Below are 15142 nucleotides of genomic sequence, written 5' to 3' on the forward strand. Positions count from 1 at the left end.
GTCGTAATTCACACCTCTCCCCCACTAAGGAATGCGGGTCTCATTGCTCTGGTTAACATAATTTCAGACCTCTTTAAATCAGAAATTCACTATACCTTTATACTTTCATACTTTGTTCTTTACTAAACAGGAGAATGTATCTATATAACCAAAGCAAAGGTTAAAATTACGCTGACTAGTTGCAATAGTTCAACCAATGACAAACAAGACATAATTCTTCAGCCTGGAACCTGTAGAAGAAAATGAAGGTAAACCTCAAAATTGTTCTCTTGATTAGAAAGTGTTTCATCACATTGCTTGATACCCTGCTTCTCACAATATTAGAATTAACCAACAGTTATTTAAGTTATTGTAAAAACATATACATATGTAATTTTTCGATCATAGCCTCGTGCTCCAAGAAAAGTTCCTTTCTTCTCCTGCGGGTGGCAGTATTGTCTTGTTAAATGGTCCACGGGTCCTGGGCCAGTAAAAGGGTCATGCTGTGTGCGTGAGTGTGTAAATTAGATGTGACTGTTTAAGAGGTGTGCTCCGAAGATAGCGGATCAGCAGGTGACATGTTAATCCCCAAAGTTTATGGGTCTTTGTTCAGATGCTTTTAGCGAGACAGATGTTTTCAGCAAATGGTCGTAAAAGTCGTTAAAGTGTTATCATTCAAGGTTGGGGGGAATCACCCTCTGCTCTCCAGTGGAATTTCTTAAGTGGATCTAAGAGTGTGATTTCACAATGAGACATCAGGCTATCTGCTACATATCCCCCCCATCGGGTGATAATCAGCAGAGATCCAGGTTATCAGTCGATGAGATGACGTAGATAGCTGTGGACAAAAAGGTTACTGGGTATCTCAACTCTTACTGGTGGCATTTGCTGGTCAGTACACAACAGGCTGCATTAGCGTTATCCAAACCAGAGCTAAACCACTTCCCTTACTGCAGCTACCTGCATAGGTTCATCAGTTGCGTCCTCCTGAGTTTCCACTGACACTTCTTGACCCCCCCTTCTACGTCTCACAAATCTAACCACCTTACCCGACCATGAATCCATTTGTCTCTGTAGCTTCACGGTCTTCCTACGATAAAAACACGTTATACCAAAGGTTGCTACATACCCCAGACATACCAGCACAGCTAACAAGGTATCGGGCAATGACCAGGAGTATCTTACAGGTTGGACTGTCCATGTGGGACGTGCCTCGATCTCTTTTAAGACATTATTGATGGGGGTCAAATCGATAGACTGGGGACCCTCATACTGTATCCGACCAAGGGTGTCAGGGCTGAGTTCTAAGGAGTGGGTAGTAAAGAAATCAGACACCTCAATTTCACTCTCATATTGATCAGGTACTAAGTGGTACAGGGACCATTCCCCAACATGCAGAGTAGCCCCAGGTGGTACGTCTACCCAAAATGTTTGTTCCGGAAGGGGAATACGTTCATCGATATCATGCTGGTCATAGGACAACACCGCTTCCCGTGCCGCAGTATTTACCAACCACCGGCTCCCTACGATTTCAACCTGAGTCTCGACCTGTTGGTACCTATGAGTGACAGTGGCAGGACACTGGTCCTTAGTGAGCATGGGCTTAAGGCCACAAAGATTGCCGGCACCCTCTCGAGTGAACGGTTTACTGGGACAGAGATAGTGTATATCCTTGGACCGGGTACACATGCGCAAATTTGGGGCCAGATAAAGTCCAGGATTGATGTCTTGGTAAGCTACCAAGGTCGGAGTCTGAATTTTGATGTGTGCTTCTTTTTGCCAAAACCCAACATTTACCACTTCTTTTAAGCGATAAATGTTTTCCGCAGCTATTATAGGTAAGTTGACCAGAAAAGCTACTTCTCTATTTTCTGGATTGACATAAAGAGGTACTGCACTTCCGAGTGTATAGGCTAAATGTGCTTGGAGATCAGTAACTTCCTCTCGGGTAGCCCGACTGAGGATTTCCTGTACCAGGGTTAAAGGCACCAGATAAGCTGGTATCTTGCCCATAGCTAGACTGTCTACTGAGGATCCCACTTCCTGTAGCATGTCATTCAAAAGCATGTTAATCACTTGGATGTGAGCCATATCTGTCTGGATTGCCCGGGTCAGGGAGGTGATCGTTTGCAGAGTTTTGTTTAAAGCTACCGTGTGGGTATTGAGGACCACAATGGTACCCTGTAAAGTTTGTCCAATTGCTTGTAGCTGTCTCTGTTGGGTGTCTATTTGGTCCTTGATGTGTGGTAGTTCTGCCTGTAGTTCCCCTACATTACGGCGGACCGTGGCTAGGCCCACGGCATTAACAGCGGATGTGCCGACGCCAAGGAGTGAGCCTACAGCGGCGGCAGCAGTTAATAAACCTGCAAGAAACCGTTTGGATCTCTTTTGAGCCCCATTCAGTTCAGACTGTGTGACCGCAAATTTTTGCAGCTGTTGTAGCATGTGGGTGGTGTCTCGTTCGGCATGGCTTACTGCCTCTCGTACCCACCAATGCCCAGCCCACCCCACTTGGCGGGACCAATCAGGGAAGTTCTTTTTACATACTTCCTCCGGGTTCAGTCGTACAAACACCCTTTGGGTATGTAACCGGCAGTTTGTGATTAGTAGTCCCGAATTATCCCTAAGAACTACTCCTGAGGTAGGTCCGGGGGAGATCACATCAGGGGCCGCGACGATCGTCCCCAGCACGAGCGTCAGGAGCAGGAGAGTCCTCATCTTCCTAACGAGACAAATATACATGATTAACCTGGGTGTACTAGTGTGAACCACCAATGAAGTAGAATCTAACAGATAAGTGGCTAACAATCAGTGATATCCTATTCCCAGGCACAAAATGATGGTTCTGTTGGCTGGCTCGATCGGCAGATGTGTAATGGTACTTGGGTTGAAATTGCAAACAACAGACTACTGTATATGGATCAAAGATCAATGTATTCCTAAATTTTAAAAATGAAGTTATTAGTTTAGTTGCCAGTTGTACAGCTAGGAGTTGCTAAACACCTAGGGGTCTAGCAGGGGTTTTGTCCACCTGATTAGACTCTAATCAAGGCATTGGCGGCCCCGACTTGTCCCATAGGGCTTTGGTGTGGCTTAATTTGGTTGCGGTGTACCCACTTGCGGGTTGGCTCCTTAGAACCTTGGCTGATCTGGATCTGGTACACCACCGGGGACAATTTGTCCGTGATTGTGTGGGGTCCAGTCCAGCGAGGCATGAGTTTGCGAGCCAGCCTACCCGTATTCGATTGGGGTTTCTCGACAGGTTGAGCGAAAATGTAGTACCACACCTTATCTCCCACCTGAAGCTCGTCATAGGACGCCTTCTGATCATAGTAGGCCTTCCGACCCTGGGCACTTCGTGCCATGTGCTGTTGGGCAAAAGCAAAAGTGGATTTTAGGTGTTTCTGCAAATCGTCTATGTACTGCTGTGTTGTGTAGGCAACTGAGGTATCTGTTCCACCTGGCTGATATAACAGATGTAGCGGAAGTGTCATCTGTCTGCCTGTCATCACCTCGAATGGAGAGACGCCGGTGGAATCGTGAGGAGTTGCCCTAATGGCCATGAGTACCAACGGCAATTTCACATCCCAGTCGCGGTGATGCGTGGCCACAAATTTCTTGAGGATGCTGACCACTGTGCGGTTAGCCCGTTCGACCTGACCAGAGGACTGGGGGTGGTAGCTCACGTGCAACTTGGCTTTTACACCGAGGACGTGCCACATTTGTTGCATGACTTCTGCCGTGAAATGAGTACCTCGATCTGAGTCAACCCTACAAGGAAGACCAAACCGGGTGAAGATATGATTAACCAGGAGGCACGCTGTGGTTATAGCGGTGTCATTGGCGGCTGGAAGACACTCCACCCACTTGGTGAATGCACATGTGACTGTGAGGAAATATTTGTTCCCTCGAGCAGACTTTGTGAGCGGGCCCACCCAATCCATTTGCAGATCCGACCACGGGAAGGTTAACCCCTTTCTCTGTAAGGGAGCCCTGTGCAGAGGATTCGCCGGCTGGAACTGGCAGCACACCAAGCATCCTTTAATGTAACTAGCTACATGCTCCCGCATTCGTGGCCAAAAGGCCACCTGTTTGAGTGTCCTATAAGTTTCCTTGATCCCTTTGTGACCTGCTGATGGAGAGTCATGGGCGTGCCCCAACATTACCCCCCTGTGGCACGGAGGCACCACGAACGCAGGAGAAGTGTGGGTCTCAGTGACATGAACAAGCAAGCCCTTGACCACCTTCAAGAATGCACGGTTGTCCAAGAGTTGTTTAAGCGGAATTGATGCCTCCAGCATTTGGCTGGTTATGGGATTGTTGGTGGGATCAAGCAAGAAAGCCTTAATAGATTTGATGTCGGGGTCTGCGTCTTGTAGCGTGATCAAATCAGCATCTGTGATTTCTGGATCAATGGAGACCGCAGCGCAGGGTGGGATTTCTGTTGTTGAGGTTTGTTTAGCTTGTGCTCTAGTCACGGCTAAAACAGTGGGGTTGGGTTGGGTTGGGTATTTCAACGGGTCAAAGACCCATGAAACTCCTTCCAAGGCACCTCTTTTGGCCAGTGAATCAGCTTGGTCATTGTATGTCTTGTCTGTTCCTGGGACACGTGAGTGTCCCCTCACCTTTTTCCAGTAGACAAGCATGTCGTGTCGAACTACCAGGTAGTCCGCGGCTGTGAACAGCTCTGTGTGTTTGACTGCTTTCCTGCCAGATGTGAGAAAACCTTTGGTTTTCCAGATTGGCAAGTGACATGTGAAACTTAGACGTGCGTAGTTGGAATCTGTACAGATTAACAGGGTTTTTACCCCCTGGTCGATAGCAAGTTGAATTGTGATGAGTATGGCAGCGATTTCGGCATACTGAGAAGTTTGTGATCCTAGTTTGAACTGTTGTGGTTCGCAAGGGTTGTCATCAAGCCAGACGATTCCTGCACCGGCTTTGAGGCCTTCTTGGTCATGTCGGAAAGAGCATCCATCTACGTAGACCGTGGGAATGTTTTCACACTCCTTGGGGTCAAAGTAACGATGGTTTGTGGGTTTTTGGGAGGCGAGATTGGGAATGGGCGTTGATGTGGCCGGTATGTCAGTTTCACATCGCTGACATGCCGCCAGATCAGTGCCTAGAGGTAATCTCGAGTTTTGCGCATAGCGCACCTCAACCTCAAAACTTTGTAGTGCCATTAGCCAGGAGGCGACTCGTGCGTTGGTGACCACACCTTCTCGAATGCGCTGGCTGTTGAGAAAGACCACTGGCTGGTGGTTCGTTTCTACAATGATCTTTTGTCCCCCAAGGTAGTTGGAGAAGTGTTTCACTGCCCAGACCGTGGCCAGAAGTGCTTTCTCACAGTCAGAGTATTTGAGTTCCGGAGCCATCAAAGCTTTGCTTGCATAAGCCACCACTCTCTTGTCTCGATCGTGTACCTGGTATAGACCAGCACTCACACAGTGCTCTGAAAACCCAACTTGAAGGTAGAATTCTCTGCTGTGGTCCGGATAGGTTAAACAGGGTGCCGATGCCAGTTTGTCTTTGAGGGTTTGCATGGCTTGTGCCTGGGCCTCACCCCAAATGAAAGGTACATCCTGCTTTAACAGCTGGTACAGTGGCTTGGCCAGTTCCGCAAAGTTTTCAATGAACTGGCGGGAGTAGTTGCATACCCCCAAGAAGCTGCGAAGGGCGTGGATGGTTTTTGGTTCCGCGATATCCACGATGCCTTGGGCACGACATGGTTGCGGGAGAACACCATCTGGACCAACCAAAAGGCCCACATATTTGACCTTAGTTTTGCACCACTGACATTTGGCTAGGGATATTTTCGCACCTGCTTTTGTGAGCTGATCTAGCACATGATCAATCTCTTCCAAGTGAGCATCGAGAGAATTGTTCCGGATAAGAACATCGTCAACATAAATCAAGGTTCCTCGTTCTCTTGCATCAGGACAAGCTTTGTTGAGAAAGATGTTGAATTCAGCTGGTGAATTGGAATATCCGAATGGGCAGCGGGTGAATGTAAATTGACGGCCGGCGAATGTGAATGCCAGTTTGTGTTGGTCTTCCACATGGACCGGAATGGTCCAGAACCCCGATGCCACATCTAAGGTTGAAAAATATTTGGCATCTCTGACCCTAGGGAGTTCTTGCTCCAATTGGGTCATGGGCCATCTAGAAAGAGGGACCTGGTCATTTAGGCGGCGATAGTCAATAGTCAGACGCCATTTGCCATTGGGCTTCAACACCGGCCAAAGTGGCGCAGAGTAGGTGCTGTTGCATGGTCGGATTATTCCTTTGTCTAAGAGATCATCTATGATCTCTTGCACCGGCCCGTATGATGCAAGTGGAATCTTGTATTGGCGAACGTAAGCAGGAGCAGCGTCGGGATGCGTCGGAATACGAATCATATGGATGTGGGTCAATCCACAATCCATAGAATCTTGAGAGAAAGACGCACGATACTTAGTCAGCACTGTTCTGAGCTTTACACGCTCTTCGTCTGATTGCAAGGCATCCGCATCTAACAGCATTTGCTGTAGTTGCTTCTCAAACTCTGTTTGAGTTGAAGGAAAACTGTCGGCCTCCTCCTTCTGCTTCACCAGGACTGTGTTAGTGTCAGGTGATGGGACAGAATCGAGACTAAGGACAGTGACTGTATCCAAGACCATCTGGTCCCTGTGGGTCAGATCAATGCGGTACAACGCATCTTCATTGGTCTCCAAGACAGGAAAAATAGCAATTGCCCCAGACGGTCGGGTGTATAATGTCTTGGACTCTTGCTTTGGGAGCAGCTGCTGAGGAATCGGACCGATGACTGGAAGCCGCAGTTCAAAGTCATGAAATTTGGTGCTAACCAGCCAACCCAGTTCTGTGAGTTGGGGAATCACTATGTCCTGAGTTGTACAATTTTGAACGAACAAGTACACTGACCTAGCACGTAACTCCACAAGAGGTGTGGCTTCCACGGTCAGACCAAGATCAAAGAATCGATGTGAGGGTTGGAACAGTGCATGGGGGTGACATAGTTGTTGTCCAGGTAGGATGGTCAGGTAGAGGCCGATATTTTTGGTATTTGCCGGTAGGGTGATGGCTTGGTTGTTTGCCACCTGACAAACTTCAGGTATGGTCTGACCCGAGTGCAGATACTCTGGTTCAGGGTAAGAGCCATCTGCCTGAGTGTCTGTGAGGGACCAAAGGATGTTATTGATGGTGTCTACCTGAACATCCAACCTGACCAACACGTCACCGCCCACATAGATGGAATGAGGTAAGTCTGGGACCACAAGAAAAAGCTGGGTGAACTCTTTCTTGTTCCACCGGACGGTCAAAGAACAAGTGCCGACTGCCAGCAAGGTGGGTTGAGGAACGGGCCCAAGCGGAAAAGCTCCCTGGGATTGAATGAAATGAAAGCTAGCATGGGTTGCCGATAATGAGTTTACTAAGTCTTGGCTGACTGCGGATTTGTCCGACCACAGGGCGATGACCACGTCATCCACCTGGAAGTCGTCCAATGTGACCCCCTTCTCCACTCTGGGACAATATTCCCCAGGATTTTCAGATGGGACCATGGTACACAAGAAGGTGTCACGTTGTTCCAAGACTGAGCTTGGAGGCCAAGAAGGATTTGTAAACTGTGAAACGGCCGTAGGCTCTTCCTCAATCTCCATAGGAACCACGGGGTCGATCAGTCCCTTGCATGGTTGGAAATGTCCACAAAGACGGTAGCACTGGATCTCCTCCTCACGAGAGGGAAGAACAGGAAGGGGTTGCCGAACCTGCGCCCAGATCTTAAGACCTTGAAAGTCGATAAGGGGCTCGAACCGATTAAGAAGATCTTTCCCTGCGAGGAATGGGATGGACTCCAAGGGAGACACATGAATTGGATGAACAACAGTCACGGGCCCAATCGTAAGTTGAATTAGGGCCATCGAATGTATGGTGATGCCCGTGTGTGAGTAGGGCTGGATATTGAGAGAACAGTTACTCAGCTGTATCTCCCTATTCCGTCGCCGAGCGGATGCCCGCACTCGGTTAAAAAGGGACATGGACATCAGTGTGATGTCTGATGCCGTGTCAAGAAGAGCATCTTGCACAAATTCATCCTCCAAAGTAGTAGCAAGATAGAATTTTCTGGCCACCCCCCTTTCGCTCAGATGGCCCAAGAACTGTCGGAAAGGAAGCTCCCCCCGAATTAGAAATGGGTCTTCTTCCTTGAGAGAGTGGTCAGTGTCTAGTTCCACAACTAGGACTGCACTAGGTGCAGTGTCTTGGGCATGCTCCCAAGTAGCTCGTTTGGGGTCTTTTTCATGGGGAGCAGTACTCGACTGCTCCTGGATGTTGCGCCCTTGGTTGAGGTTACCCCTTTTCTCCTTGCGCATTTGGTTAACCCATTGCAGGATTAACTCAAGATCCCCTGCCTCCAGGCCGTTAAGGGTTTTGTCAAGTGATGATTTAGGGCTTTTTGCAGTCTGGTTTGGTCCAGAGTGCCTGTTATTCCCATGATGGTGTGGCCTGCCACCACGTTGATGGTGGGAGGTTCGACCTCGATGGGGTCTGCCCTGGCCGCGATTCACCTTATAAGTAGGTGAGCGGCGTCGCTGTGGATCGACCTGCTGACTTTGGGCTGGTTCTTGTCTATAGGGTCTGGACCCGTGAGTCTTATCTGTTCCCTGGAAGCTGTGCTTCCCCTCTAGTTCCATACAAGGGTTACTGGCTACTGCAAGGACCTCGGAATCGGTTTTTTTACCCAAACTTTGCTGAACTTTTGCAAAGCCTCTAAGAGCTAGATCTCTTAGCTGCCGACTAGTCAGGGTGCGGGGACAAGCCGAGACACCTAAATGGTGGCTGGTTGAAGGATGGAGGTTCTGGACAAACAGGACCTTGAAATTTTCGTCCTCCTCCATCTCTGGTTCATTCTTGAAGCCAAAGTAAGCGCGCCTGAGGCGATAGTAGTACTGTTCGGGACCCTCCTGCCTGTTCTGCCTCACCGTGAATGCAGCGGAGAGGCCTAACTGGGTTGAGAAGCTAGAGAATTCTGCCTCCAATGCTTGGCAGAGAGCCCTATAGTTCCCCCTTACGTGTGGTGGTTGGCGTTCAATGAAACTGCTAACGTCGCGGCTGGATGTTATTTTAATGAGATAGATTCTGTCGTCTATGGTGGCCAGAGGGAAGCGCCGTAGATAGTAATCAATGTCATTTAGATAAAGGTGGATATCATTAGGGCAGCCAGGCTTAGGTTCAAACCGGCTGATATTGCGGGCAACTTTATCCAAATCTCTATCTGAGGGTGTTATGGGCCTGGCCATATCTGCATTTGTTTGGGGTCGTCGGGTGTGTTCAGATTCGTCCCAGCCAAACAGGGTCCGGTTCACCTTTTTGGGGCCAGCCGGTTCCGGTTTGACTCTGATGGGTGATCGAGGAGCTTCAGCTTCTCCCTGGTAACCCATGGAAGTTACGGGCGTAGGAGTATGTACCTCCGTCTTAAAGAGATGTGGGGTCGCTGGTCTACCCTTTGTTGGGCTTACCTTTGACCCCCGGGAATATGTCTCATCCCGTTCTAATTTGAACTCTGCCAACTGCGTTTCTGCATCCCTTTTTTCTATACGAGCTAATCTTAAAGCACTCATAGCCTGTGTTAGTTCAGCCTCGAGTTCGGTCTGCTGCTCCTGGGCTTCCTCCAGCTTACCTCGTGACTGGATGGCAAGCTTTGTGGCTGTTGCGGCCTCTTCCTGCAGTGACTTTACTTTATGTTCAAGGGCTTCTTGTTGGGATTTTATCTCTGAACCAGTATTATGCCATTGCGCCAATTCGTCCCTGAGTTTTTGGTTAGTTTGCTGGAGAGCTGTACAGTGGTTAGTAGCATGTTGCTCTCTCTCTTGTGAGAGTTGGAGTTGTCTCCAGAGTATGAGGGACATTTTGTATACGGTGTCTATTTGTTCTTTTATTTTAAGGGATTTAGTTAGGTGGTCGTCCACACAGCTAGTCATCAAACTCTGAAGGTGGGCATCATCTGCCTGTTGCACGCCTTCAGCATAGTCTGGAATGCGGCAGCTTACTAAATCAAGAAGAGTGGCTTCTACTTGGTCCACCGACTCAGCCTCGCTGAGGAGCGGGGACCCTGCCTCTCTTGGAGAACTCATTTTGACTTGACGAGGGTCAAGCGATGCGAGCTGTATTGGAAGCCAGTCCCGGATGGGTGACTTAGCACTGCTGCTGAGATTGGAGAGATTGATGCTAGGGTAACAAACCTTGATGCGTAGTCCCTAGTGAATCTAATAAGCCCAAAAGTGTAGTTTTTTTTTTTTTTTTTTTTTTTTTTTTTTTTCCAATGGATAGTTATTATTTTAATTTTATTTGGGTGACCTTGGATAGGTATAAGTTTTAATAGTTTGCATGAAAATTGTCAAATACCTATTAGTAATTAATTAATTTATTAACTAGATGGTAACTGACAAGGTTTGAATGACTGTGGATGAATTAAAGATAGCACTGCTGTCACCAAACACCACAGTCAACTCCTGTCAAAAACCAGCATAGAGCGGATGTATGTATGTCTATGAGGCTTTGATTTATTTAGAAATTCAACAAAGTGACTCAGACAGAGTCTAAGCTACCTTCAGTATTAGCGAGCAGATTTTTTTTTTTATTTTTTATTTTTTTTATTTTTTTTATTTTTTTTTTTTTTTTTTTTATTTAATTAATTTATTTATTTATTTATTTATTTTTATTTTTTTTTTTATGGCCAAATAGGATAAGGATTATATGCCTGTATTTAGAATAACAAGAAGAAGTGGATAAAATGCTTGACAAAACAAAATAATGAATGGCTAATATGGATTACCTAAGTAACAGGTATTTATAGCAACAAATGATTATAACCTGAATGTTTAAAATACTGGATATTATGGTTATCTCAAATGATTATATTTAATGTAAGCAATGTGAGTAGAACAGCTGACAAGCAAGTTAGCTTTGAGGGTTGACACTATGTTTGAAGTAGGGTGGCTACATAGAACAAAATATTGAATTATTACAATTGAGTTATCTAACTGTATCTATTTGAAGTGAATTCTAATTTGAATATATACTTACTAGTAATTAAGAATGGAAATGGCACTTACTAGTATTAATAATAACTAGGACGATACAACATTTAAAATATAACAGTAACCAAGCAAAGAAAGCAGGGGAAGAGGGTATCTCGATTAAGGTATGCCAAAACTCATATGAAGCCAACACCAACCACACGTAAACACAGTTTACTACAAGAATTTCCCAAAATAGCGTATAAATGAACTGCAACCCCCTTTAACCTGAGTATTCACCCAAACGACCAGAAGAGGGCAGTGTAGATATAGCTTTACCCCTAGAGGCACGAAAAGGTAAGACAGCCTTGAGGCAAGATGTAGCTGATACAGTTGACCACGAGATGGCGACTAGAGGCCACTGGTGGGGAAGGCTCCGCCTACCGGTGACACAACTGAGTCCCGCCCCCTTGAGTGGGAGGACAAACCTCAGCTCCTGAGAGCTCAGTTGCTTTCAAGCTTTGTGGGGAACACAACGGTCTTGCTGACCTTAACACAGAGACACAGAGAGGAACACAGCACGCAGGAATTTACTTCACACAGTCTGAGTCAAGCGGGGCTTCCGCTGAGGGCGTGATCCTCGCCCGTCGCGTTTTCGCGACTGTAAACCTCTCTACCACCTAAAAGGATAGCGTTACGCCGCGGTTTGCAAAGCCGCGGGGCACACGAGAGGGTCCCAGTACGACCGGGGTGCGGAAATCCGCGCACACGGGCCGTTTAAACTGGGAAGCGGGTTTACTGCACTGGAAATCCGCAGCTACAGCAACCTCGCTGAGGCCTTTACAAATAGCGCTGATATAATTCACGTGATAATAGTTGTCGGCTGAGCCTGTTTAGATACCCCGGGTAAATGTAAAGCACCAATAACAGTGATAATGAAAGCAGACGCACAGCGGCGTCTACAATACACACACGCGCTCACACTGATCAGCTCTTTGGCGAGTAATATGAGGCGTTTCACAAGTGATTACCAATGCTCTTTAAAACACATACACATAAAGGAGTTGGATATATATAGATGTATATAGATGTGCGCGCACACAGACAGAGAAGTGACCCGGTTAGCTTTCGCCAGCCCGCTGGCGTTTTACTAACGCGGAACGTAAGGTTATAGATATTTAATAAACACAACACACCAATACGTTTCTTAACTCCGTGCTTTTCTCCCGTAGATCAGAGATGTGACGTTGGCCCCGCGTCGGCCGCGCCAAATATGTAGTGGTTACAAGGGATACCGAACTATTTACCTGATATCAATATTAATTTTAATATTAATATTAAAGGTTAATAGGGCGCCAGTAGCGGCTAGCTACAAAATTTATATTTAACCTCAGGGTGAGTTCTTGTCGGTTTCAGAAAGTCTTTGAACCACGGGAGGAACACACTTAAGTCAAGAATTGGCTAAATCAGTAATGTTTATTTAGAATAAAAGTAATACATGGATATATGCAGAATTAGATAATGGGCATAATTCAAACAACAATTTGAGAGTGAAATTCAAGCACGCTGATGATAACAGTCTTACAACCAAACCTTCTCATCGCATATATGAATAACTCAAAACACTTTAGACCCAAACAACAGAAATGTATAAGTAGATAAAAATAAACAAATCAATACCCAGTTTAATATACCAAAGGGGAAGTAATTATGATAACCCACTAGGAGATAAACCTAAATATGAATAACTAAACCCACTATAAGAATATTAGGAGATTAAACAAGATTATAAGTGATTATATACTGCTATAAACGAACTAACTACTAAAGAAGCAAAACGCTCTAAATCCAAGCTAATTGAGTTAAACTAGATTACATTAGAACTATGGAGCTGACAGAGATCCCACCATCTCTCAACCGGGAATAACTATAACTGAAAACTTAGCAAGACTCAACCTAACCAGACCAACAGAACGCCACCAGAGAATTAGAGATTTAACCAGCGCCTCACTTTGCGTTGACCGGCCTCGGGCAACCGGTGTCGTCTCTGCCGCGAAGGGAACCGTTGGTGTCGACCGCCAGGAAGGGTAGCTCGATCCAAGTGGCCGAAGCGGGTTCTTCAGGTGGACTTCACGGTGCAAGCAGGGCTTCGGTTCCAACGGCAAGCGGGAGCGATCGCTCTGGACAGCTGATTGATTCAGGATTCTCTTCGCGTCTGGGTCTGGTGCGGCGAGCGATGTATAACGCTAAAGATGAGCGGTGAACTATAGGCAGCTCCGTAGCGCTAAGGTGGTTTCAATAGCTGGAAGCACCTAATTCTCTAATTCTGTTGATAATCGCTGGACTTGTGTTGGTCAGCGCGGATGCGCTGCAAGCGCAGCTCAAGCTAGATCTATGACTCAAAAACTTAAGAATCACTAAGCTGAATCTAAGAGAAAGTAAAACAAAAGAGAGAGTACAAAATTCTAACTAAAACTCTAAGTTAAAATTACTTCTAAGAAAAAAATTGAACTTAACTAAACCTAAAAAGCGCACGAACTCCGAACTGCGAACCACGAACTACGAAACACGAACTACTAACCGAATGAACTAACATCCCCCTTTATTGGAAAACACGTTCCCTTCGTGACGTATTGGCCCTAACTTGTGATAGGTTTCCTAACTGCAAGTATAATCTCTAAAAACCCAATCAGCTCCAGGTAGGTGGAGTCTTGCCTGGACGACTCCCCCTTTTTTTCTTTTATTAACTTAAACCTTAACATTCTTAAATGATCAGATTAAACAATTGCTTATTTAAAATATACTTTGACATAGAAAACCCCCAATTTCCCCACATTCACCCACTGTTGCATAGCATTTTAGTGATATGAATAAACATCTCAGAACTGAAATCCTAACCAGACAATTAGATAATCATAGTTGATTTTGAGGTGTAAGAATGGAAAGAAATATAACACATGACCAGGGAATACACTAACTTCCACGCATCGGACTCTTAGAAAGGAAAGAAAGAAACTCGTTATGAACTTTAAACTTATTAATTCAAGATTTGGTTATTAACCTGATTAAAGTATTGTGGAAACATGCCCTGATAGCTTTTAAGTAATTATTTTAACCAGACTGCTAGTTTGTTGCCATCCGTATTCTTTTTGTAGTTAATGTTCATTCACGTCTTAAGAACACATTTTGTTTTTAATGTTTTAACATTTTTCAGCCTTAAATTTCCTTTTTGAAAAGGCAGACTCTCTTGTGTATTTGAAGAGATAAGAACTCTGGCCGTCGTAATTCACACCTCTCCCCCACTAAGGAATGCGGGTCTCATTGCTCTGATTAACATAATTTCAGACCTCTTTAAATCAGAAATTCACTATACCTTTATACTTTCATACTTTGTTCTTTACTAAACAGGAGAATGTATCTATATAACCAAAGCAAAGGTTAAAATTACGCTGACTAGTTGCAATAGTTCAACCAATGACAAACAAGACATAATTCTTCAGCCTGGAACCTGTAGAAGAAAATGAAGGTAAACCTCAAAATTGTTCTCTTGATTAGAAAGTGTTTCATCACATTGCTTGATACCCTGCTTCTCACAATATTAGAATTAACCAACAGTTATTTAAGTTATTGTAAAAACATATACATATGTAATTTTTCGATCATAGCCTCGTGCTCCAAGAAAAGTTCCTTTCTTCTCCTGCGGGTGGCAGTATTGTCTTGTTAAATGGTCCACGGGTCCTGGGCCAGTAAAAGGGTCATGCTGTGTGCGTGAGTGTGTAAATTAGATGTGACTGTTTAAGAGGTGTGCTCCGAAGATAGCGGATCAGCAGGTGACATGTTAATCCCCAAAGTTTATGGGTCTTTGTTCAGATGCTTTTAGCGAGACAGATGTTTTCAGCAAATGGTCGTAAAAGTCGTTAAAGTGTTATCATTCAAGGTTGGGGGGAATCACCCTCTGCTCTCCAGTGGAATTTCTTAAGTGGATCTAAGAGTGTGATTTCACAATGAGACATCAGGCTATCTGCTACAATTACGTACCACATTAGCGCGTGGAAGAGTATCCACGCGCTTTCCCCGGGTTGACGCCTTGTAAGAAGATGGACGGAGACCACACTCAGCTTTAACATGACCGGAGCCACCACAGTACA

At 45.7% G+C, this 15142-nt stretch overlaps 2 protein-coding genes across 3 annotated transcripts in view; one reads left to right on the forward strand and one right to left on the reverse strand.

Moving 5' to 3' along the window:
• The window catches only part of LOC103038098 (ribonuclease inhibitor-like), a 316182-nt gene that overhangs the window by 21029 nt on the left and 280011 nt on the right, over positions 1-15142 (forward strand). The window lies entirely within an intron of this gene.
• On the reverse strand, positions 398-13164 carry LOC125780659 (uncharacterized). Its single transcript, XM_049463198.1, has 2 exons — positions 13006-13164; positions 398-2701 (listed from the first exon to the last, which is right to left on the reverse strand). Exon 2 carries the CDS (start codon positions 2695-2697, stop codon positions 913-915), a length of 1785 nt encoding a protein of 594 aa, XP_049319155.1. The 5' UTR covers positions 2698-2701; positions 13006-13164; the 3' UTR covers positions 398-912.

This window comes from Astyanax mexicanus, chromosome 13 (genome assembly GCF_023375975.1).
Source record: "Astyanax mexicanus isolate ESR-SI-001 chromosome 13, AstMex3_surface, whole genome shotgun sequence".
Lineage (NCBI taxonomy): Eukaryota > Metazoa > Chordata > Actinopteri > Characiformes > Acestrorhamphidae > Astyanax > Astyanax mexicanus.